This window comes from Perca fluviatilis, chromosome 5 (genome assembly GCF_010015445.1).
Source record: "Perca fluviatilis chromosome 5, GENO_Pfluv_1.0, whole genome shotgun sequence".
Lineage (NCBI taxonomy): Eukaryota > Metazoa > Chordata > Actinopteri > Perciformes > Percidae > Perca > Perca fluviatilis.
In genome coordinates, this window is record NC_053116.1 from 31,161,035 (window position 1) to 31,187,860 (window position 26,826).

The 26,826-nt window shown below is 40.5% G+C and overlaps 1 protein-coding gene across 2 annotated transcripts in view; it reads right to left on the bottom strand.

Annotated features, from left to right (window-relative positions):
- Positions 1–1,484: 1,484 nt before the first annotated feature.
- Positions 1,485–26,826, bottom strand: part of itchb (itchy E3 ubiquitin protein ligase b) — a 28,838-nt gene continuing 3,496 nt past the window's right edge. For both annotated transcript variants that reach the window (XM_039800310.1, XM_039800311.1), the window contains exons 2-24: positions 25,925–26,016; positions 25,189–25,330; positions 22,137–22,261; positions 17,619–17,753; positions 17,212–17,260; positions 16,910–17,091; positions 15,693–15,939; positions 14,829–14,924; positions 13,319–13,493; positions 12,434–12,503; positions 11,268–11,352; positions 10,977–11,105; positions 9,957–10,029; positions 9,765–9,836; positions 8,911–8,999; positions 8,229–8,388; positions 7,967–8,100; positions 6,223–6,363; positions 5,069–5,189; positions 4,816–4,920; positions 3,713–3,809; positions 3,360–3,432; positions 1,485–2,990 (exon numbers count right to left, since the gene is read on the bottom strand). In XM_039800310.1, coding sequence (XP_039656244.1) covers positions 2,891–2,990; positions 3,360–3,432; positions 3,713–3,809; positions 4,816–4,920; positions 5,069–5,189; positions 6,223–6,363; positions 7,967–8,100; positions 8,229–8,388; positions 8,911–8,999; positions 9,765–9,836; positions 9,957–10,029; positions 10,977–11,105; positions 11,268–11,352; positions 12,434–12,503; positions 13,319–13,493; positions 14,829–14,924; positions 15,693–15,939; positions 16,910–17,091; positions 17,212–17,260; positions 17,619–17,753; positions 22,137–22,261; positions 25,189–25,330; positions 25,925–25,994 — 2,670 coding nt within the window. In that variant the 5' untranslated portion in view covers positions 25,995–26,016 and the 3' untranslated portion in view covers positions 1,485–2,890. The remainder of the gene's footprint in view (positions 2,991–3,359; positions 3,433–3,712; positions 3,810–4,815; positions 4,921–5,068; positions 5,190–6,222; positions 6,364–7,966; positions 8,101–8,228; positions 8,389–8,910; positions 9,000–9,764; positions 9,837–9,956; positions 10,030–10,976; positions 11,106–11,267; positions 11,353–12,433; positions 12,504–13,318; positions 13,494–14,828; positions 14,925–15,692; positions 15,940–16,909; positions 17,092–17,211; positions 17,261–17,618; positions 17,754–22,136; positions 22,262–25,188; positions 25,331–25,924; positions 26,017–26,826) is intronic.

Sequence of the window (26,826 nt, forward strand, 5' to 3'; positions counted from 1 at the left end):
TGCTTAACTGCTATGTCCCTGGGATTTTAATATGTGGTTGACCCAGAACAAGATTAAAACACTCTGCATTCGGGATAACAATCTGAGTCAAAGATGTAAATAGGCAACTTAGTCAATCAACGTTTTCATTATGATACATTCGTAATATTACACTGACTTTGTCTCAGTAGTTGTTATCCCATCTGAAGTCACAATTAGCCACCGAAACAGGGCATGTGTCACCAGCTAAAGTCTTATAGCTTTTCCAAACTAGTGCATTTTCTTGAAAAAGAACTTCTCAAACTCCTCTTGGTCTGGTTAATTCTCCAAGCAGGGTCGAGAAGGACTGATCAGCGCCAGAGTCCAGACTATGGATTTGACCATGAAGCCTATGTGGTCAATCATTTCTGCTGGCATCAAGGTGCTTTAAAAGTCAGTCTCGCATTGCCAGACCTTCCTCCACAGCGGCGCGGAGGAGGGTCTGGCTAGTCCACACAGCATTCCAGGATGGAAGGAAAATGTGCTCTGGTTTATTGGCATTTCTTTAAACCAAATACAATTGTCTTGGGCGGCGCTAAGCACCGGAGAAAAGCCCCGGTGCCTCTGCCAAACAGCCTCGGGAAGGAACTTGTTTTGGTGGATCGTGTGTACGTTCAAAAGTTGTTTTAGTCGTGCAACAGAAAACTCAGATTGGACAGATAGTCTAGCTAGCTGTCTGGATTTACCCTGCAGAAATCCATGCAGTTAACCATAGTCCTCAGAAATCAACCGGAGTTTAAAATTACAACACAAAAAAGCGGAAGGTAATGGACAATCTGGCGGAATTTCCGACAGCAACTGAGCAATCCCCGAATCCAATGTTCCTCAGTAACCACACCTGTCTTTTCAGCGTGTAGGACACTCGAACATGAGCAACTGCACTATGTGGTTGGGGGTTCTCCATAAAATGAGATTAAACATCTTTTAAAACTCTGTTACTGATCAGATATTGTGTGACATCAACCAAACCAAAAATGTGTTTGCAGTTATAATACAATAATACGCTCAATGTTGGATTCCACGTTGTTAAAGCATCTGGAGGTTTCTTTGTGCACACACATCTGTAATCAATGAACAGTAATCTACCAAAATTGGCTGTTCTTGAGATCCATAATAAACATAACCGGAAATCATATCTTTAAAAAATCCTTAACATTTAACACCTATCCAAACACCGTTTCACTGCGTTTTAGACCTTAAATTTGGAAGCAGTTTCTTTGTAAAACAAAATGACACAAGAGGAATTTGGACTGCTACAAAGTGAAAATACTCCAAAGTAAAATGTTCCTTTAAGTGTAAAAGGGAAGACACAACTTTTAAAATACCACACTGCATCTTTTTGAAAGCGATTTTTAAATTCCTAAGAATGTTATTCACTTTGTGGATGGCTGTGGGCAAGAAGAGTTAAAATAAGGTAATTACCATAACTCACCTTTAAATGCTACATGCGTATTAGGAGCTACAAGCAATTTTCTTTTTGCAAAGTATGCATTCAAAATATTATTAAAAGATTTTACCTAAACTTAAAAGATTTAGTTTGACTTGCATGTGGTGTTTTTCACTTGTCTTTTGCGTTTTGTCATTTTTTCAAGTTCTGATACATTAAGTCAAGTACATCTTGAGTACTAAATACATAAATATCTTAAAATGCTTATTTCATCCCAAATGGATTTCTTCAGATCGCCCAATGAATTCAAATTAAGGAAGGTGTAAAATTTTTCTGAAGCCGATATTAAGATGAATAACTTATGAAATACTCCCAGAATACTCTAATCCAAGATGTCCCATACCCCATCACAGCGTAAAAACTACAGCCCTATAAAACTAGGGTCAGTCTTCCACATTTGCCACCACTATAAATAATGGAGGCTACAACACTTTTCACAATTATTAAGTGATTCGTAGATCACATACTATAGAACTGGGAACACATAACACTTTCTTTCTTGTGTTTTATATTAGGCATGATGCCCAAATCTCTTTGCAGCACCAAGATTGTCTTGTTAGTTAAGCATTATTTTGGGGCACTCTTTATAAATTCACTATGACGTAGCTATCATTTTATATTTTCACACGTTACTTTAAAAAAAAGAAGAAAAAAAACAACATCCACTTTAGTCATGAGTAGATATGCAGATGAAAGTGTGAGAGATTTGAGGATGTGATGGGGAATGACAATGTGGATGATGCTAAAAGTGGATGCAACAAACAATCTTAGAGCAACAAAGTTAGCTTTTTGGTGAAACTTAAGCCTTTGAGAAAAAAAAAAAAAAGCACACCCTCTTAATCTTGCCTTAAAATAAACCCTGACATTTACCAGATGCTTTAATGCAGAGCAACTAAATAAGAATAAATCAGCTAGTCAAAGACACTTTGAGGAGACGCTACTGTTAGAACCTGGGACCCTTCTGGTTATGAGATTTCGACTGTAGCCCCAAGGCCACCCTGTTGCCTGTCACTGCATGATGATCATGTGCGGGGAGGAAAAACTACTGCAGCCCCTTTAAAACAGATGTCACGGAGGGTGAGTTTTCAGGATCCCATGCATAATTTGCCACACATTCTGAGAGATTCGGAGCACCTTCTGTGTTTTGGTTTCAAAGAATAAAAAATTTCCACGTACCAATCAAGCATTGAGAGGCCTGCTGCGAGCATGGCGTAGATGCAAATCCCAGCTCCTTTGCAATAACATGCAGGCAACAGTCTCACACACACACCCATAGAAGTACCATACAGGTGTGTGCATGCATGCATGAGCAGAAACACATAAAACACCCGCTTTTTTTTCTGAAGGGGCTCCCTGATTTGAACTCTGGTAGTCTATACTCCTTCAGACTCCTGCACCCACTATTCAAACTTCTCCTGGTTTCTATCACTCCTGTCCGAAGCCTTCTGTCTCCTCGATAGCAAACATCAGCTTCTCCTTCAGTTGCTCGTAGCTCTTGTAGGGTGGCAAGTCCAGTCTGTTGAAGCTGGGAAAGTAAAAAATAAACAAATAAATACTGGATTTTAAACTTAGCATTGGACTCATTCTTCTCTGGTGTTTATTCAAGGCAAGACCTCTTTTAGAATGAGCTGAATGAGCATCATACAAGACCCATGAAGAACTACATTCTCCTTATATCCATACATCCTTGCTGCTAGGAGGGCTTCTCTTGTACCTGCATGGGATTATGTCCCCACAACTAACCAAGAAAACAAACCAAACTAGGAAACACTACCGCTTCCTACAATGAACTGCTACAAACGGGCTTAGTCGGATCAAAGCTTAGTTAAGTAACAATGTCAACTTCAGGCAGTTGATCCACTGAGTCAATCTGCTCTAGTTTGCATCAACTCACCACGTGTGGCTTCTGGGAAGCCAGTTTTCTTTCCCCACCTTCTCAAGGCAGAACTTCTGGGGACCATTGCTTCCTGTAAAGAGAAGCACGGGTCAGTAGGAGCTTGAATGATCATGGTTAATTTAACACACCATCACCAGTATGACAGAAGAAACTGGGACAAACATAGTCAGATCCCACAGATACACAGCCTTAAAATCCAAGTTAGAAACGGCTGCTTCCAGCTCAGTCTTTTCCGTTTTTAAAACTGACCATTTTTACTGTCCTGAGTATCAAAACAAATGGTATCTATTTCACAGTCATGGTAGTAATTAAACAGAAGACAGGCAAATGACGTATGATGTAATTATTACCCATTAGGTCGGCAAAGCCTCCTACAGGCAGGCGACAGGTACCGGTGACAAACTGCAGCAGCCTCATCCTCTTCTCATTGTCCATCTCCTTTATAAACTGCAGGACAGAGTGGCATGCTGTTTAAAACACTGAAATGTACCAGACAAATGATACAAATATGCATTATACATACACAAATTATGCATAATATAAACAAAATCATAAATAAAAAGGACTGAGCAGGGAAAGATGGCTTAAGGGAATTATTTGCTTTCTTTTCTTTTTTCATCTAACTATAAATCAAGGTGTGTGTGTGTGTGTGTGTGTGTGTGTGTGTGTGTGTGTGTGTGTGTGTGTGTGTGTGTGTGTGTGTGTGTGTGTGTGTGTGTGTGTGTAACAAGCGACTTATGTACAGTAGCAACTCTCTGTAGAAGATAAACACGTCCGTATTGTCCGGAGAGAGGGAGGTCTTTCTCTGTGTGATCATTTTACAAGTAAACAAAGCCCAACTCACAGCACTGCTGTTGTCATTAACTTCTGTGTTTGGTGATTTTGTCAGATGATGTCACGGTTAGGAAATCATGATTTTAGCAGTGAAAAAAAAAAACATACTGGGAACCAAGCAATCAGCCCGTTCCGAACAGGCACGCGCTCCAAAAGGGCACTGCACTAGTATACCTATAATAAACAGACATATTAAACGTATACACAAATGTCTATTTTTTTTGGCATTTAAGGCCTTATTTATAGGACAGCTGAAGATATGAAAGGGGAGAGAAAGGGGGAATAACATGCAGCAAAGGGCCGCAGGGCGAAGTCGAACCTGCGACCGCTGCGTTGAGGTGTAAATCTCTATATATGGGCGCCTGCTCTACCAGCTGAGCTACCCAGGCGCCCACAAATGTCTATTTTTAACACAGTCCAAAAAATGTTGCCATATTTTCTTGAATTTGTCAGAGGAACCACAAAGCATCTTAGCTTCTCTATTTGAAAGTGCTGCATTACGCAATTCACACATTTAAATTGGAAAATATTAAGGCTCACAACACATTAGATTCATTTGGACTTGTATTTATCATATCCTTACTGTACATTACAGTAAAATAAGTTAAATCACACCGACCTGCCAGAACCAGACGATCTGTTTGCTGCTTCGAGCGTAGTGTCTGTAGATAGTGTTTCTCTGCCAGTCTGCAAGGTCGATCTCCTGCATACCACACAGCATCACCTGGACACAGAGATTATTAACCTTAAAAAGTTCGACAACACAAATTCAATTTACAGAGCAGTAGGTGCATTCCAGATGTCAAGCTCTTCTGTGCATCCTGTAGCACACTGGGTATCACGTAAATGATGAGTTTCCAGCTCATCCATACCTCAAGCTCTTTAGCATCAAAGTACTGCAGGTACTGCTGAGGGAGAACTTCGTTGAAGCCTTCAAAGAAAGCCTGTGTCTGCTCTTCCACTCCTCTGGACATCCTCCACTCTGCTACCAGTCTGCGGGGCGAGACACAGCACACACACAGCACACACACACACACACACACAACACACACACTACATTAAAGCTATAGTGCGTAGTTTCTGTTTCCCCCCCATGAAGAACTCTAAGTAATGACAACAACACTGTTGTTGCATCCACCTAACGCAAGCCTTCGGTGGTCACGCACCACCCCCACCCCCACCCCCACCCCCTCCTCCACGATGTTGCTAGTAGACAAGGAGAACACGGAAGATTAAGAAAACATGATGGACTCTTCAGAAAAAAGGTAATGATCTTCAAGATTCAATACACAGTCCAGGCACATAGGAATTCTTGTGCAGGCTCTTTAAGTCAAGTAAACAGAGTTAAGGGCAGAGAAAAGCACACACACTAAAATAGCAAAAGATCATACAAGGTAAATAAAATAAGACAAAAAGCAACTTAGATACTATACAAGAGTGCGAAAAATATAATAAATTATGAATACTGCAACTGGAGTGCGAGTACTACTGTAAACCCAGTAGCTTGTAGACATACTATACTAAAAAGAAACTGTTGGAGTAGAAGTAATAAATATATACAGGTTATAATATATAAAACACTATCCTAAGGTTAATGGGCCAGTGACAACTATGGGGGATCACTGAAGCAGTGAGGATGTTCTCTGCTCTTTTCTGGCATCACTGTGTGTATATAGTGTCCATGGAAGGAAGCTTAGTCCCAATAATTCTCTCTTCACTCAAGCTTCTGCACACGAAGTCGCCAGACTACAACTTTTTGTAAAGAGAGTTTTGTTGGGCTGATAGGCTTAATTAGCTTTGTATCAACTCATATGGCAATGGCTTGAATGTAACGGATGTCTATTCATATAAAATAGTCGCACACTATAGCTTTAACACTGATGTTCACAATGTGCTTAATTTTCAGGAAGAAAAAAAAAAAACTGCATTCGAGCCTATGAACGTGAGGAAAGAATTGAAACCAACCTGACATTTAAATTATTATATACCAAATTGAAAAGGCTGAATGAAAATGACAATAATCCACCTGATGTACTCCTCCTTGTTCTCCTCAGTGACTGGGAGGTCTCCTCCGTCTGGTTTCAGCTCGTGGGTGGAGATTTCCCCCAGGATCTCTTTGTCAACAGAGAAGTACATCTCTAGCCCACACTCCTCGATGTTGTTATCCCTAGAGTAGCACATACATTTACAGCACAACTGTTCCAACACTGAATGTCATCCATTCATACGTCCAACACTAAAAAATGGTTTGAAAAGACATGGCAGACTCACAGCATGTCGGTCAAAATTAAACAAGTTGCAGAAATGTGAAGAACTGTAGCAGAGGGGTCAACCAAACTGAGGACATTGCTAGTGTTTAGTGGTGCTCTACATACTTCTGTAACAGGACCTGCTATAGAAGAGATTGGTCTTAAATAATACTTTAACAATTTTAACCAATTATACTGAGTTCAGATTGGATTTACTGACAATGACTTAAAATTAAAATAATTATTGGGTGAATTAAAAATAATTCACCCACAAAGCAAAATCTAACAATTTTAGAGCATTTTAAAACATTTTTAAAGCTCTAATCCTCTAACGCATTAAAGTGATCTATTATGTGTGCTGTCATCACTGCTGACTCCTCTGACCGAGCCTCTCATTCATTCCAACAGCTGGCTTCATGGAGGCGCTACAGCTACTACTAGACATCCTGTTTAAACAGCTTCTTATGGTTTTCCCAGGAAATTGGTTAGCAGAGATGCTAAGTTCTAATAGCACCATCTAATTATATGATTGGTGATATTAGACAGGAAACAAAGTTACTTTTCTGGTTTTCTGGTAGTTTCAGATTTATATGACCAGTCCCTGTATTCTGGATGAGCGACATATGGTGGATGTTGGGCTTCCACAGGATGTTTTGGAGGGGCAGAGAGAGGCAGAGCTGTAGCTCAGTGCTCTTCTTTAAAATAACTGTAAGCTTTTCTTTAAGTGTCACTGATGCAATTAATTTAGGGCCTACTAACATTAAAAATCAAGGTCAGTCGACGGACTTCAACTCAATGCAGATCATATTGGGTAGAAGTTGTGTCCAGATGAGGATATCAAACTTCAAAAACACCTTTCATGATCTGCCCAGTGAATTCACCTGTGTTTTTGTTGCTGCTGTGTACATTCCTCCTGATGCAAATTCAAAAACTGCACTACAGGAATGCACTACTGTTTTTTCATTGTGCAACCCTGCGTTATACAATTGAAATAAATAAACTTGGATAAAAAAAAATAAAAATAAAACTTCTATATAATAAAGTCTCACTTTGTCAGACCCTCCTCCAAAGCGCACTGGAGGAGTCTGGCTACTCAACACAGCATTTGGGGATGGGAAGTAAACGTGCTCTGGTTTATTGGAATTTCTTTCAACCAATCACAATCGTCTTTGGAGCACCGGAGAAAAGCAGCGGTGCCGCTGCAAAATAGGCTCAGAAGGAACTTGTTTTGGTGGAACGTATACGTTTAAAAGTTGTTTTAGTCATGCAACAGAAACCTCAGATTGGACAGATAGTCTAGCTAGCTGTCTCTGTACTCTGCAGAGATCTGAGGAGCAGTTAACCATAGTCCTCATAAATACACCGGAGTTTAAAATGCCAACACAAAGGAAGCCCAAAGCAACGGATATCTGGCCTAAAAGAGTGAAATCCGGCAGATTTTAGACTAATATAATGTAACTTGCTCTTAAAGTAGACTACCACCTCTCTCAAACTGCTGTCCACATGGCTCTGTGTACTCACTTGATCCACATGAGGGAGTTGTAGAACTCCTCGTCTATTGACTCCAGATCTTTGAGGGCCAATGGCTTGTTTAGGATGCGCTTGTAAAATGGCAGTGAGAAACCGGTGTCGATGAACTTGCCATGGAAAAGAGCCTGAGGGACCGAAACAAACGCTGATTACTTGTTGTACTCTGTACAGTACAAAACCCTAAAACTACTCTTACAATTATCTTTCTGGCCATACTAATTGATAATTAGATTAGATTAAACAAACAACTAACCATAGCAATGAAGCGTCCTATGAACTTAAAATACTTGAGGTGGTCCGGGTTGATGTAAGAGGCAGGGTTGATCTGCAGACAGTAGTTATCTTTACCGGCATATTCAAACAGGCAGTACATGGGGTTCAGAACTTCATGGGACAACAGGAAGAACCACTCCCTGTAAAAGAGGAAACCACAGAAATGAGACAAGAGTCACATAGCTAACCATTGCTACATACATACATACATATTAAAAAGTAGGGACCATTTCATTTAGTGTAGATATACATAAGCAGTGTGAACTTATACAAGAAATACTGCAAATGGATCAGGTAAACTGCCAATATCAACAGACATCAGGAACATTTACAACAAAAGTCCTCTAATGAGCCAAAAGTAGGAACAAATTTCAGAAAAAAAAACATGTTACAAAATCTAAGAAAAATCATCCTCTCAAAAAAATATCTAATGGAGACTTCGGTTTGTAGAGGTTGTGGTAAAGACAAACATTGCCTAAGAATTTAGTAGCAAAAAACTCAAAATCACTGGTTACAAAATAAGTTACAAAGTATCCAAATAATTGATGAAGAGGACCACAGCAACTACAATAAACATGCAATTTATGAAACACCATAACACTTTATTTACTACATGCACGTACACGTTTACAACCATGTATGCTGAGCCACTTTTTAACTACCTGGCCACGCCTCCGTAGTCGAGGCCTTCTTCTCCTGGGAAGATTATCCATAGTCTCCTCCGCAGATCCTGAGCGTTGAAGCTCATTATCTAAAATGGAGACAATGATTTGATGAATTGGTGGGGCAGGCACTGTAATACACAACCTGTAAAACGGGTTTTATGCGGTCAGCCCGGTGCGACAGGCGCGCATGGTTGCTGCGAATCGTCTGGTCAGAGCAGAGGTCAGAGCAGCGGTCAGAGCGGCTCCAAGAACGGAGTTCCGCTCTTCTTTAGCCAATCATCGCAACGCAGGGTCCGTGTCGTTACAAAGTTTTGGAGGTGCACGGCACGGACCCTCCGCGCACAGCCATCCAGGCTGATTGGGAATCATGATTTTCATTCAACGTTTGTGCCAAAGCAACTGAGAAAAACTGTAAAGTGTAAAATGGTTCATTACAGTGATAAAAAAAAGAAAAAATCTATCTGCTTCTTAATTCACTCCCTGCACTTATCCTGTGTCATTGTGACATTGACAGATGTAGTCCTCTATTAGTTACGTTCAAGTTCAGAAAATCTAACTGACTTTGAAAATATTTTACAACTGCACCCCCATCCCTGTGGCATTAAAAATGTACCATTCTAAAATGCAGTGTTATTAACGGATTTTAAAACACTGACATAATGTAATGTTTTTGGAGGCAATTCCACAGATTATAAATTCCACTATGAAAATATAACGACAAAGACAACACCACTTTAGCTAGAGGAATAGTAGGCACATCCTCTAAATACCAGACAAGGAATGTGTATGAGTGGTAAAGCAAATTTTCCCAGAGTTCAGTGAGCTCTGTGTGAGTGCGCTGGCCACTTTACCTGCTGGAAGGAGTCCTCAAACAGGGTTTTTCTGGTTACGGTGATCTTGATGTGTTGAGGCAATGACAGTTGCTGGAGAAAAGGGGAAATGTCAGAAACATTTAGTGGTCAAATGTGCTTTCAGCTGTGACATGAAAACACATACTGTTAAGGCACCATGATTGGACTGGATTTGTGTGCCACAACTCTTACCTGGCACCAGAATCTGAAGTACTGTACTTTGGCTTTAAAGTCTCGAACGTAGGTGATCTGAGGTCCGTTTTCACTACGAAGGGAAAGAAGCACAGACTCTTAGTGTGACACGCACGCACACACACACAAACACACAATATTATCATGACTCAACTAAGGGTGTTACACCTGTGGGAATGACGAGCTAAAGTACAAGAGACTAGGTGGCCCATTAGTCATATTAGGATACTGCGTCACAAGTTCTAAACATAGAGAGGGATTTCAGAGACAGTGACTCATTCTGCATAAATAGAACTACCTGGGAGAATAGAGCTAGCTGGTGCTGTCTGTTCAATAAGGTTAGTGTCAAATAGAAGCTAACACAAGCAAAACACTTTTTGTTGATTAAAAGAATCTGAAAAGAGAACTACATCCCTATTTGCATCATGTACACATTTTGTCTTAACACCAGCTTTCAGTTCATTTTTAAAAGTTCATTCATAACATAATGGCTCAAGCACTCTGTGGTTTTCTCTGGTTGGAAACACACATCACTCATGCATCTCTGGCATGCAGAAGTGCTGGAAAGACTAAAGCCAGAATGTGACACTGCCCCGACAAGATGTTTTCAAGTTCTTATAGTTACATAGTAAGGAGCTAGTAGTATGCGGGTTTTATGATTTTTTTTTTTTTATCACCTAAAAAGAAAACTCCAGAAAACTTTTTGTTTATGTACCCACTTCCTCTAAACCTTTTTTGTTTCAAACCGGTCAGTGATTTCCTAATTTCACAGAATGTCTTTGGAAAGCAGGAAATGTGTTTATAAAAGCTTACTTTCTTTTGTCTGATTATTCCAAAACCAGTGGTTGGAAGCTGTGCTAAAATGTGGTTCATTTGTTTTCTAATAGAGGCTGGTATTTGACAAATGGTCAGCAAAGCTTACTTGATGCTCCTTTAAGTTACAAAGTAATACTGCTGTGTGACTCTCAAGTCTCCACATTTTAAGGGAGGTAGAAAACTAAACGGTGTACGAGGACATACAGTGAGGATTTTCCAGTGCGAGGGTCGATGTAGGTGGTTGTTCTCCTGTTGTGGTCTACGAAGTAGGGAATGCCATCTACAGTGAACCTCATCTCCCAGCCCTCTGGAAGTGGCTTCTCATTCAGCACACTAAAAAAATAGATAAGATTAGCATTTAGTGTTTCAGGAGAACCTAAAATCATACAAGAAAACAAATGACTGCCATATGCAAGTGTAGTGCTAAATGCACTCCCATTTTCATCTGATATGCAGGTTATCTGAAAAGGACAGCAGTGGAACATGCAAACTAACCCCTGTGTTCGTGGGTCCTCCCACTGTGTTGTCCGCGTAGAATGATGTACAAAATAAACTCTGCCATTTGTGTCTGTTCTCTTCTCTGAAAAGACAGAACAAAAAAACAGAACAATTAGTCCATTATTCAACTTGTATGCACTTAGAAAAAAAGTGTAAATTTAGGGTGCCCACCAAGTCATTTAACTTAATTTTTGAGACATTGGAGGGATTCTATAATTTCCCCCACGCCACCTGTAGTAGCCTTAATTTATGTACTTAAGCCTCATCCCCATTGTGTATTGAAATGCAATAGTTCCTGTTGTACGTTTGTTATATTTTACCATTTGAAGTGAGATGGGACACCAATTACTTGATTTGTAAAACAAGGTACATTCTCCTGCGTTGCGTGTTGTTATGAACATTCAAATAAATAGTCAAATAAATGTGTCCGTCATAACCAAAGATAAGGACTCATACATACACCTACAGTTTAACAGAATGATATTCAATGATTCAAATGAGTCCCATGGCAAACATCTGGAGGTATCATCGTGTATTAACAGGGCTCTAAGAGAAGGAGCCAGCTCAGAAGCAAATGGCTAGAAGGCTGGCGAGCAAGCCATGAGGTAGATCAAGGTCTCAGCCAAAAGGCCCCAGAAGAGGACAATTCAATCATGTAATAGTCAGATTAGTCCACAGATCAAGCAATAAATGCAGTAAATCTTCAGAATTGTTGGTTGAGAAAAGCGACAAACAGTTGAGTGTTGTGTTTATTTGCTTGTTTTTGGTGAACAGGAAGAACTGCAACACATAGCTTTCCTGTTGAGAACACAGACATGCAATTTCACAACAGTATTAAAGTATTATATTTAATCATCCTGTATATGGCATTTACGTGAAAATGTGTAGGATCCTGGGTTTGTTTTCACCATTGCAGAAATTTTATGAAGTGGGCCACCTTGTCTTAAAAAGGAATTTAGCTGCAATTCTGAGTTACACGGGTGCTGGAACTCATTGTTGAAAGCTACTTATCTTTAACAAACAACAAACTCTTTTCTTAAAGGAAAAGTAATATGGTGTAATTTGACACATTAGTACATTGGAATAAAATCTCAGTGAAGTCTCAGCAATGAAATAAATGGTGAATGTTTACTGTAGCAGGTTAAATGATGCCTGTGTCTTACCCCATCCATGTGGCAGAGGCCCGAGAGGATCAAAATCCTTATTCTGAGTGGCTGAGCCCTGGTCTTGTAGCTGCACAGCAGAAAATCAGAATCATTCATATTAATACAAAAAGTACTTAAAAAGGACAACTACAATGTTTTGAGAGTTGATGCACAAACAAATAAAATGGAGTTACTTTGGTTATAGGAACATATGAGGGAGAAGTCTGATTTAATTGAACCAAAGTAACACCTTTAAGCTAATCATTTGACAATCAGTAGAATTTGTCATTAACAGTAATGTCACACACAAACAAACACATTACTGCAGACTACGTATATATATACATATATGGGTAGAATGGCATGGGGGTGTGGTGGAACGACGTGGGGTGGCGTATGGGGGAGGGGTACAGATGGATGTGTCTTGTATGTTTATGTGATTTATGTATTTTAATGTGGCAATGTTTAATGTTTGTTTTTATGACTGTTTAAACGCCCTTCTGGGGACGGGAATTGGAAATTAGCAATAGCTATAAATGCTGTGATGCTGTACATTGAAGATGTGTAGCACAAGTCGTAGCATCTGTCCCTATTCAAATAAAAATGAAATGAAAAAAATTAATACTTTACCTTAACTATAACCTTGTTCTGCCTATTGACAGTAACTGGGTTACAGTGTGCATTGATACCAGTAAATGTATTAAAGTATCAGCCCAAGGTGAACATAGCCTGCAAAAGCTCATTCTCAGCTAAAACCTTTTCAAAACACTTTATCTCATGAAGTGATGGAGCGGACGCACTACTGTTTAATCACAGGACATCCTGAAGGCTGTGTCGCCATATTCCAGTTCATTAAACGCCCACATAAACACACATTATCTCATAACAAAGAGGAAGTCTCACCCCGAATATGAACCTCTGGTTGAACTGCTGCATGGCGCCCTGTAGCTGGCTGCGCTGGTGCTGCCACTGCTCGTAGTTACGCACCGTCTCCATTGTGGGACGCTGCCAGGTGGTGGTTCGCGTCATGTGATCGACAAAGTAGACCCGCCCCATCTGGTCGACACGACGTTCCCAGCTAAAAACAAACGACAAGAGGAGAGGAAACGGCGGGAGAAAGGAGAGAGTGAGTAAGGGTAGACTGGCTAAAAACATTAAGAATCTCAAAACCATTATGGAATATTTAAACCAATAATTCTAGCTCAGTGATTTAAAATATAAATTGTTACTGGAGTTTAAGAATCTAAATTTTGTATACAACTTGTACAATACATACAGTACAACTAATATATTTGATAATCAGTCATGTCAAGAAAGACATGTTAAAGAAAAGTAGGGTTAAAATATGGTGCTATGATAAACACGATCCACATTACCCAACTGGTTCAAATGGAGAATAAAACATAGTAAATTATTAACGTGGTAGATGAACAGGGCACATGATCAAGCCGTATGCTGCTCTCAGCAAATTACACAAGACAGTCCAGCCACAGAGAGAAAAATACAGAGGCCCTAGTGATGGGACTTTTGCAGCATTTTAATATCAGCAGGGTTTGTCCCAACAGTACAAACTGCCTGTAAAATTATATTTTTAAAGCAGTTAAAAAAGGTACCTTGTGGCGCTTTCTTGTATACAAACCACTTATGTTTGCATTTAATGTTTATTGGCATGTTACTGCCACCAACTGCAGCATGAACCAGTCACCCTCGTGACATGTGCATCCTTGTGCTCGGGCAAGTAGAGCACAAGATGCAAACAAGACTCCACAGGTAGTTACTGATCAAATGCAACGCTGTCTTTCTGCCAGCATCTTCGCCAATTCATTCAGATGATGAGGTGTGGCGAGCAAAACTGCTAGTTAGATGATTTGTGTGAGGAAAAATATCCAAGTTGGTGGATACAGGAACAGTGGACAGCAGTTACTGTAATTCATAAATACATGTAATTGGATGGAGATAGCCTCTTATTTGATCTAAAAATAGATTATATCCTATAAACAGAATCCAAAAAACTTCAAACCAGAGATCTTCAACAGCGGGTCCTCATCCATTGATATGAATCCTACATATCACTATTAACTAAAGATAAAAACGGCCTATTCGTGGAAAAAAACATTTAATTGACACAACATTGATGATAGGCTATAGGTAAGGTAGCCACCCACATATACAGTTAAGCTTAAGGATTCACTGTGCCTTCCACATGTACGCATGTTTAACATTAAAACCTGATTTATAAATAATATACATCATAAATATACAATATATGTAGTAGGGGGTCCCCTCTCTCTCTTACAGCTAAAGGGGTTCAAGGCCTAAAAAAGGTTGAAGACCCCTGCTTTAAACTAAAGTACTATTGTATCTGTGTCTTATGAAAAAAAAAAAAAAAGATCAAAAGGGAAGCACTTTTTACCCCGGGGGCAGTGGTTCAGGGCGTTCCCACGTTGTTCTCTTTTCCACGTGATCGACAAAATACAACCTGCCGTTCTGATCCACCCTCTGCTCCCACCTAGATAAAACAACGGCAATAAAAAGTGAGGGCATTAGGTAATGGTGCTCGGCCCCAGCCATTTAGAAGATGTATGGATTTAAAAACAGCTGTCACAAAATGAGTCATGCCACTACAAGAGCTATTGAATAGCCAGGGAAGGTCATGATGTTGTCACAATGACGTCCATAAAACAGCTCAAAAGCGGTATTTAAGGAATAATAGCCTTAATGAAAGCAAAGAGAGACAACAAGAAAAGACAGCGATGGGAATGGAGTGAATTAGTCACAGCCACAATAATGTTCAAACACATCGGTGTTGTTTTATACAGACAAAAAGGTAACATGCCGCCTTTATCTATTAATAATAATGCTCCTAAAGTGCACACACTTCCATTTATCCATTCATGGTTTCTATTTTTCAATATTTTTTGCTCAAAGATGACTCATTTCTTTGCAACACACTAATCCTCCTGAGAGATTAATACATTTTTTCTCTTCTTGAACTTTCTGTTGATGAAGTTTGTGTTTTTGGAGCTTGCACTCCTGTCTTTCTCCTGCATTTCTTGGTCTCTACAAGGCAGCAAAACATATAATCAATTGTTTGGCTTGGGCACTGTAATACTACTATTGCTCAGTGGGACATTGGGAGAGCAGATAATACTGGTCATTCATTCATGTTAATGACAATAATCTTGCATATGGGACATTTGTGTCAAACGTTTTGAGTATTCTTTATCTAAAACAATCCCCTCAGTTCTTCTGCAAATAATGCAAAAAGAGAGCTAACCCAGGGGGCAATGGCACAGCGTTGACAGCGGGGACTCTTGGGATGACAGCAGGGGTGATGCTGCTGGCCGGCTGTCTGGTTGCAGCAGCTCCAGAGCTGGAGGCCGGTGTGGAGTTTGTGTCTGAGCCTGTCGATGGACTTGATTCTGGGGCTGGTGAGGGTCCTGAGGCCGGTGTACGCACTGGTGTATCAGAACCAGACTGACCATCGCTGCCATCAGCTGGCGCAGAGCCATTACTGGACGGTGCTGAGGAAATAAGACATCACAGAGTTAAATCGTAGATCTTCAGCAATTACAGAAAAACAAACCGAGTAGGACATGCCAAAACATTATTGTTTATCCTTATTTTTCCCTTCACAGATGTAACCACTGACACATTTCGGCCGAATTGGTGCTGTTCCTTAAGCTTAGCCCTGTGGGAATGTGGCTCATATAAAACTGGTCGTAAAAAAAAACACCCATTAAGCTTGTTCGAGATGAGCCAGGCCTGCACATAATCAATCACTGGCGATCGCCGCCCAATGCATGCTGGTTAGATTTGTGTCAGACTTGCTCTGACGTCGTGCACACGTGGGCAACGATAACCTCACGAGATCAAAGCCGCCGCAGGTTTTAGAGCCAGCCGACGCAGCTGCTTTCCACCGACTGCAAGACACAGGGCATGATGGGAAACGCCTGGCTCTCAGCTGATTGGTTCAGAATCGACTCAACATTATGACGTTTTGTATCAACTTTTTATTCTTTATGAATTGGAGAGATTTTAATGACTACTTGTCTGATTTGAAGGCTAATCCTGTACAGAACACGTTGAGTGGCTGATGGTGACATTTAGAAGTCAGAGAGACTAAATTTGTTCAGATTACGAATCATCTAAAGTCTGTTGTTTATTAACATCAGCAACAAATCGCCTGCAGAGCATTTTAACAGCTACTCATAATAAAAACAACTGGGGACTGTGTACAAGCTGATATATGGGTTTGATAACATTTTAATAAAATCGGACCTTACAGGATGCAAGTGTTTCTGTGACTTCCTGTTCAGACTGAAGGCTGATGAAACGGCTGGAAACTGTCCGACCTGACCGCGCCTTTTGTCACCGCCCCCAGCTAACGCCGCCTGCTCTCGTCCACTTTACAGGTGAGGCGCAGTTCATGTCGAAGGAGAACTAGTCTCTAGAACAGATCTAAAAGGAACATTCCTGCAGTAAATGTCTGACCTGGTGAAGAGGTTGGTCTGCGTGGGGTTGGAGGAGGAGGTCTGGAGGGCCTGGGTGGTCGGAGAGGCCTCGAGCCCCCTGATGACACTGAAGGAGACCCTGTGCTGTTGGCTGACCTCCGGCCACTGGGAGAAGACCTGTGCTCTACAGCGTCCACAGCTGGGGAGCTGTCCCGACTCCGCCTGTGAGGAGGAAGGGTCGACAGAGATAAAGCACAACAAAAATCAGAAACTAGAAACGGGACACTCGTGAAAACTCAATTAAAAAAAAAAAAAAAAAAGAGGAAAACTAATCTACTGTACCTTATGACATGATCCCCATTGGTTTGCGATGATTCCCCATTTGATGTACCTAAAGTAAAAACACACAACATAAATGAAGAAGAAATAGGAGTTCCTGTTTACACACATAACAAAACCAGTCAAACAAACAAAACATATTTTTAATGTGACGGCATTAAACCCGGCTCATATAAATACAAAAAGATTTTGCTTGATTATTCCCCATCCTTGAACTTCAAGCAACTAAGCCATGATGCTGACCGAATGAAAGTAATTTATAAATGTGCTCATTTCATGTTTTTCGAGGACTTTTCAACTAGACAAGTGCACAGGGAATAACTGTATTTCTTACAGTTGAAATGACAAATAAACCACAACTTGAAAATACTCAAAAACTCAGTTCAGCTTGCGGCTCTTCTGAGACTCACTGTGATGGTCGGCCTCGGCGGCGGCGAACATCTCGGCGTCGACCGTCATGCCGTCCAGGCAGACCGACAGGTCTCCAACCACATCTGACAGGTCTCGGTCTGCACACAGCTGTAAGGTCTGCACCACCTCCGAGACTACATTGAGACGACAAAAATATAAGATGGCCCGAGTAAGTCCATGACAACTGAAATCGACGTCTGCCAATAATGACGCAGGCATAGCGTGAGCCAATCAGTGACAAGATGCATTTAAACTTCAACAAAGTCAAACCAGCAAAATACAGCGGCAGTTCAAAAATAGTTGATTCCTTTAGGAAACTAAATGGGGCCTCCGCCAAGGCCATGCCCTATCTCACAATGTTAACAAATGAAAAACACTGTGTGTATCTGCCACGTGATTCCGATCTGCTCCAAATGTAAAAGGCTTGTTCCTTGGCCAATGCTCCACCCTTCCACCAAGTTTCTTTAATTTGGGCTAGTAGTTTTTACATAATTCTGCTGACAGACCCAAAACCAGTTGGCTTTATTGCCAACTGTAGATTACTGAGTTAGTTGGGAGGTCATATAGTCGCCATGAATGTTTTGAAAATCATCAACGTAATTTCATGTCAGCTACTGACGTACAACCACATCGCACAATCTAAAGTTTTTTTTTATGAATGAAATACATAGCCAAGGGCCAACTCAGGGACGTTTTTGAATCGCTTACAATCCCGTAACTGTCTCTATCTGTTGAAAGCCCGACCGAGTGCGACTCGGATTTCGCCCGTTGTCTTTCACTTTCCCTTTTAGCTTGTAGTTGTTCTTCATTCAATTTCCTTCTTTTCTGTGAAGGCCCTGCCCCAGTATCAGCCATAACTACAGCAGATAACTTCCAAAATAAAATTCAAATACAATTACTACTTTTACATACTCACTAACACAGGCTTCTCTATCTGAGACCCGTCAGAATGTGTGCTCTGTAGCGCCGTCTACCGAAGTGCAAAGCACCAGAAAAGCACCGTTGTTACTCTCTGCCCCTAACCATGGGGCTTCCTGTGTGCTGCGAGCAAATCACTCCGCCCAAGTAGCAGAAGATGCAGTGCTTCGCCTTTCTGAGAATATAGTTGCTGGAATGTACAGTGCCTTGCGAAAGTATTCGGCCCCCTTGAACGTTTCGACCTTTTGCCACATTTCAGGCCTCAAACATAAAGATATAAAACTGTAATTTTTTGTGAAGAATCAACAACAAGTGGGTCCCAATTATGAAGTGGAACGAAATTCATTGGCTATTTCAAACTTTTTTAACAAATAAAAAACTGAAAAAGTGGGCGCAGTAAAATTATTCAGCTCCCTTTACTTTCAGTGCAGCAAACTCTCTCCAGAAGTTCAGTGAGGATCTCTGAATGATCCAATGTTGACCTAAATGACTAATGATGATAAATAGAATCCAGCTGTGTGTAATCAAGTCTCCGTATAAATGCACCTGCTCTGTGATAGTCTCAGAGGTCCGTGTAAAGCCAGAGAGCATCATGAAGAACAAGGAACACACCAGGCAGGGCTCGAGATACTGTTGTGGAGAAGTTTATAGCCGGATTTGGATACAAAAAGATTTCCCAAGCTTTAAACATCCCAAGGAGCACTGTGCAAGCGATAATATTGAAATGGAAGGAGTATCAGACCACTACAAATCTACGAAGACCCGGCGGCCCTCTAAACTTTCAGCTCATACAAGGAGAAGACTGATCAGAGATGCAGCCAAGAGGCCCATGATCACTCTGGATGAACTGCAGAGATCTACAGCTGAGGTGGGAGACTCTGTCCATAGGACAACAATCAGTAGTATACTGCACAAATCTGGCCTTTATGGAAGAGTGGCAAGAAGAAAGCCATTTCTTAAAGATATCCATAAAAGTGTCGGTTTAAAGTTTGCCAAAAGCCACCTGGGAGACACACCAAACATGTGGAAGAAGGTGCTGTGGTCAGATGAAACCAAAATCTAACTTTTTGGCAACAATGCAAAAGCGTTATGTGTGTGTAGAAGCAACACAGCTCATCACCCTGAACACACCATCCCCACTGTCAAACAACATGGTGCGGATAGCATGTGGTTTGGGCCTGCTTTTCTTCAGCAGGGACAGGGAAGATGGTTAAAATTGATGGGAAGATGGATGGAGCCAAATACAGGACCATTCTGGAAGAAAACCTGATGGAGTCTGCAAAAGACCTGAGACTGGGACGGAGATTTGTCTTCCAACAAGACAATGATCCAAAACATAAAGCAAAATCTACAATGGAATGGTTCACAAATAAACATATCCAGGTGTTAGAATGGCCAAGTCAAAGTCCAGACCTGAATCCAATCGGGAATCTGTGGAAAGAACTGAAAACTGCTGTTCACAAACGCTCTCCATCCAACCTCACTGAGCTCGAGCTGTTTTGCAAGGAGGAATGGGCAAAAATGTCAGTCTTCGATGTGCAAAACTGATAGAGACATACCCGGGCTTAAAGCTTGCCGCTACGCGCAAGCAAAAGGTGGCGCTACAACGTATTAACTTAAGGGGGCTGAATAATTTTGCACGCCCAATATTTCAGTTTTTTATTTGTTTAAAAGGTTTGAAATATCCAATAAATTTCGTTCCACTTCATGATTGTGTCCCACTTGTTGTTGATTCTTCACAAAAAATTACAGTTTTATATCTTTATGTTTGAGGCCTGAAATGTGGCAAAAGGTCGAAAAGTTCAAGGGGGCCGAATAGTTTCGCAAGGCACTGTATACGGTTAGAAGATGGCTGTGTCTCATGTGACCTTGTTATTTGTACACACTGTGACTCTACAAATCACAACATGTAAATACGAACATGCTGGCATTATTTTGTCACTTATTGGGAGCAGTAGGCTAGTTGAACCCGGTTACGTCCAGGATCTGTGCTAAGCTAGGCTAGCGGTGGGTGCGCCAGACAGAGTTACGACACGCACGGAGATGAGAAGGGTATGTATGGACTTACAGTATCTAACTCTGGGGGATACGGTGAATAAGCTAAAGTCCCAATAAGTCGGCGTGTTCCTTTAAGGATCAAAGAAAATAAAAAATAAATTGTATATTTTCCGTGTCACCACTGTACAACAATACCAGTAGTATTTTACTTGGCTCAGTGTTGAGACCACAACATTGTAAGATCTGCGGTTTCTGTTCAGGCTGAATGTTGTTCTTGCTGGGATAATCAAGGGCTCATTTGTAACAAAAACATTTCAGATCTAAAAGTAGTTCAAGATTACAGTTATGGCGATCAGTGTGTATTTTCCTGCTGTGACATGGAACATCAATCAGCTGTTTGACAAGTGATTTGTACTCCGAGTCCTCGGTCATTAGCACTGCAGAACAAGGTCCATGCATAAATAATGATCAGGCAGAGGACTGAATGGAGTCTTTATGAGAAACACACCAAAGACAAACAGCCCAAAAATCGCAACAGGGCAAAAAGGGGATGACAAAAAACAGCAGCCTCTTTCAGGAATGTTAAGTGGAGTGCCTTATTGATTCATTTAATAAAATAAACCACATATGTAAATGATTTGAAATACTTATTTTTAGGTTTGCAGGTTTTCAGGTTTGAAATACTGTATTTTAGGTTTGCCCGATTTTCAAAAGAGGCCTCGACAGCCCAAAACTGTTTTATTATAATAAATCTTTTTCATCTGGCAGTTGCGACGGCAGTTTGAAATAAATGAAAAAAGAAGTGGGTAGCTGGTTGTAATAGTGAACAGAAAAAAAGCTTTCAAGGAGGAAAACCAAGGAAACCCCCTTACACTATGAGAGAAACCAAAACAAAATAACGATCATATTGGACAAAGATTTTCCACAAACAATGTTTGAATTAGTCTCACATGGTACTCCAGATCTGAGTACTAATCTACCTAGACCATTTCATGACACATAATGTCTTTGTACACACTGCAGGCCTCTGAGATCAAACAGAGGTTGGCCTTGTACCATTAATCTTAGCTTAGTTTGAAGTGGAGAAGAGTCAGCATGGATTCGGTTAGTCTTAACAACTGTACACGTCCTCCGGACAAAGATTGTTAGTTGATACTGGCCCACACTCATCCAGGGAGGATTTAAAATAAAAATGCATTTCTGAAACGATGCTTGTATAATGAGGTTGAAAACTTGAAAATGTATCTTAAGAGCATAAACAAGAGAGGAATGTTTGTGGTGCCGTTTATTCATGAAAAGTGTACACAATTGTACACTGGAAATGAATCGTCTACCCACATCGCAGACTGCAGGTAACCAAATATTTCGGAAATAGTTTTTGAATGAATTTCATCTGGGACTAATGTGTGCCTTATTACACATATCTAAACATACAGTAACACAGAGTGTGTATGTTAATGAAATGTGAGTGTTTATACACACACACACACACACACACACTTTGCTCATATTGTTGTGAAAGGAAAACAGTGAAGACAATAGTATGGAGTGGGCCAGAAAAAAAACAAAAAAAAACTAACATATGTGTGTCATACACTCACTTGTCATGTCATTAGACTTGAGCGTGTCACTGACGTCCAGCGTGGCCATGCCTAGCAACACGTCTGACTTCAGGGTCTGGTGGCTCCAGACGCGAAACACCAGTTTGCTGAATGGAGTCACAATCCTGTTGATACAAACAATTCAGTTGATACGTGCAACACATTGATGCTTTTGAAAGACAGATGTCCACTAAGGATCTGATAAGAGAAAGCCCTCCAGGGTCTTACTTTCAGAATCACAGTTTCAAGCTCAGTGGGCTTTCAGTGAGCGCAATGTCCTCTTTTTCAGCAGGAAACTTTTTTTATCTGGCGTTCTCTTCATATCAATTTACAAAACGTAAACAAAAAAGGGTATTCGCTCGATATCATGACTCCCACCACCATCGAAATGTATAAGCATTTTTGATTAAATGATATTGTGAAACAAAGCGGTACTACTGATAGCAACAAGGATAAACAATGAACTTCATCATTTTAGTGGGTGACACACCACAGGTTCTTTTTGCAGGTGAAAAAGTGAATGCAGCTGGTAGTTTGTAATCCATCAGCCACTGTGGCTGTGTGAGCAGCAAAAGTCTTTGTCCTGTCGTGAAAGCAACCCACAGACAATAAAGTTCAGAAGCTATTCAGGGACAACAAGTGTCTTTAAACATCACTATGGCTGTTGTTTAGCTAACATTAAAACATTTGTGGACACATGGGCTCAGGTCCGATTATATCCCATAGTAAACACTTGTTATGTAAATAACTAGGCCCCCATGGGTTCAAGAGAAACTGTAGGAGAACTCTGTATTAAGAAGGTCACTGTGCACAGCACACAATCCTGTATATCCTAAAGTGAAGAGGACGTCTGATGTGTTAATATGTCCGACTGCAGGAAGTCACGTTGTGCCAGTGCACTGACTGTACAGTATACATTTAGAAACAGGATTCCTGTAAATGACCCGGACATACTCTCTCACCGCTGTGTGTCGTTTTCCTTTTAAGTGCCAATCACTTGGAGATAGTACACACACACACACACACACACACACACACACACACACACACACACACACACAAAAAAAAAACACACACACACACACACACACACACACACACACACACACACACACACACACACACACACACACACACACACACACACACACACACACACACACACACACACACACACACACACCTCATTTAAGCTGCAGGCAAAACATCTGGTTCAAGATCGTTACACCAGCAATTTTATACAATTCTAAGGAAGTCTATTTTGTATGCTTTGGAGAAACTTCTCAAAGTCTGCACAGTTTTCTTAGGAAATGATGATGTGCAATGACACATACTACAGTCAGCAGTCATTTTTCAAGATGGGTTCCTTCCGTAAAGCCAAACCCCAGCTAACTACACTGGTTTCCTTAAGCCCTTAAATCAAACTCTGTGGAATATTAGCAATCTCATGAACAGACACCATGGTTTATTACGCCAAGACCATTAACAGACTTGTTCAAGTGTTTGTACATTTCGGCTGAACTGTACCTCCCCCAGCTACACGGATGTTGTTTGGTACAGTATGCGTTTCCTTTACAAGCTTCTCAACAAATTTGAAGTACTACAACATTCTGCTATTGATAATACTGTAACTACTTGTCCTCAAAAACCTCCAATATTTCTTATACTGTATCAATAATAGATAGTCATCAAAGGATAGTAGTTATTAACAAAAACAAAAAAAGTGCCAAGTGCTGCTTGTTCATTTGAAACACTTAACTTCAATGTGTGCTCACATAAAGACTGTGCTGGAGACAAACCTGCATAAAAAAAAAACGCTTTTGTAAATAATAGGGTTGTTTTTGAGCAGCCTGAAATTCCAGACTGGTAATATTTAACACATGAGGGTGAATAATAATAAGGGTAAGATGTCTACCAAAAGATAAATAAATTGCCTCCAGGATGTTTTCTGTGAACAATCAAACATTCACTCTGTGTCCTATGTCTGTGTGTTAAATTCCAACACAGCAACAGACTGAACATTTGCATTTTAAATACTATTTGAACACAGGTCTGGCTGGAGTAAAAACTCTCTTACGAGTAGGGTTGGGTACCGTTTGGATTTTTACGATTTCGATGCCGAACCGGTACTTTTAAAACGATTCCGATTCCTAAATCAATTCTTGAAAAATACATAAAAGAAAGGTTGTTTTTTTTTTAAATTGAAAATTATTTAAATTGAACAATATATTAACGTTTTAAAGTACTTAAATATATAAGTAAACCTAAGTCACCTAACACATAACTACAATAATTTAACAAATAACTTGTTAAAGTTACACTATTAACAAGTAACAACAAAATAAATGTTAAGTTGGTGAGTCTTTTGGAGAAAAATTACCATATTTGTCTTCTCTGGCAAGATACGCCACCTCTCCTGCACAGGAGAAAACTCTCTCAGACGGTGTCCAAGAGGCCTGTACACACACAGGTATGAGTTTGAAAGGGCAGACACCACCAGGCTACAGGCTCTTGTCCTGAATGATTGACTAACAGAGCAAATGGAATAGGTTTACTAGCGATCACATGAAGTGAATGGTTAATATCCTTTTATGTCCGTTTTGGTGAGCCCAGAGGGAAAATATGGCATTTTTAAAGTAGTCTACATTTACGGTAGCTAGCTAACGGTAGACTACAGAGAAAGTGGGATATTTTACGTCCGTTTTGGAGCGTGTACAAAAAGCCGCCTATCAGCTGTGATTGTAGAGTGCAGGTCGGAGAATAGCGCGGACACGCGCTTCACAACGCGAGCGGGCACGTGCGCCACTCGGCAGAAAGAAAGAAAAAAAATAAAATAAAGAGTCTGCCATTGTCCGGAGCGACAGAGGGAAAATATTTCAGTCCGATCCGGTCCGAATACTACCATTTGCGTAGGAACCGGTTCCATAGTGGAACCGGGTTTCGGTACCCAACCCTACTTACGAGTAGCAACAGAACAATAACATTCTGATCATCAGAAATATGGGATCACATGTCATATGGGGCTGGTAATGCCGGCAAGACTTTGACTCACACAGTGAGCGGCTGCTTCCATTTGGGGCTGTGGGTGTTGTTGCATTTCTCTGTTTTCTTGGACTGGCCGTCGACTGTCACTTCCACATAAGGACTGGGACCAAACCAGTTTTTCTTGTTCTCTTTTAGTTTTGCTGATAGCACTGAAACAGGGAGACAGGGAGAAGGAACCATGCAGTGGGCAGACAGTCAGACAGCAGTGTTGGTGCAGAAAGAAAGAGAAAAAGGGAAAACAATAATTCAGGAACAGTGCACACTTTTAAATAAAAAAAGCAGAACAGGGGATCAACACTGCAATGAAATCTGGATTTTACCAGTGCAACATGGTTTAGCTGGTGAGGCAGCGTCAGTGACTATACCAAGAGGTCACTCAGGCAATGCAATGATGGACAAACATCACCACACAATTTAAAACACACAAGGCAGAAAGGCAAAGTTTAGGTTCTCACAATAGGCCGTAGTCACAGCAGACATTTTGACTTGTCGTAGGAAAAGCACAGGTGTGACTGATAACGTTAACGATGGCTCCGTCATAATTAGGGGTCCCAGTAAGCCATGACAGTGTGAAAGTGAGCCAGCATGCACAATAGCAGGACCCTGGAAGTGAAGCAGCTAAATAGAATTCAGCCATCATCTATTGTTTTATTTACACGTGTGCTTTTCCTTGAAGAATACGTCAGAGAAATTTGAAAACATGTTTTTGACCTGGACCTCTGTTCTTTTTGACAAAGACTTACCAATGATTTGTAGCTGTGCCTTCATAGGTAAACCGTTGGAAGTGCTCGACTTGGTGACTCCACTTGCCATGACATAGGGCTGGGGTGAAGGCCTGCAGCATAGACAGCACATCATTAGGGTGGTGACAAATCACTTCCACACGGCTGCAAATTTGCAGCGTACAGATGAGATCATTTAGATCAAGTATATTAAGACAAAAATGTGAAACACTTACTAGGGCAGCAAAATATATCGCTTTTTTTTATATAATAAAATATATAATATAAACTGGGGCATTAAACACATCGCGAAATGCTGCGACATATCACGAAAGACACTCCGAGATTTTTTTGTGTTAATTCATAGTTGTGCCATTTATATTCTATTTAATTTTGTATTTGTTCCATAAAAGAATGTTGGGAATTATTTCCTCTGTTTTGTTTTAAACTCAACGAGAAAAAAATCATAAGATATTAGTATCAAGTATGGTTTAACATTCAGACACATTATACTGACTGCATAACAATCAGTCACTCACCATAAGAGACTGACAATGTAAGAGGCATACAGCAGATTACTGTTGCCAATATGAATAACACACAATTATGGTCTTCTTGAGACCTCTAAATTACCTCATGTGCACATCCCACATGTGCACTTGTTTTTGCCTGTATTCATGTCATTTTCATCAGTTTTCTGCTTGAACCATGAATAGGGCTGCACAATTTATCGCAATTTTATCCATATCGCAATATGGACTAGTGCAATATCCAAATCCCAGATGTGCGCAATATTTGTTAAAAGGCAAAATATGTGTCAAACTATTCTGAATGAAGCATTGTGGTGCAGAGACATCCCGGCCTACAAATCGTATCCTACAGACTAAAGAAAACATCTTTGTTTGGTACAGATCCTCACATAA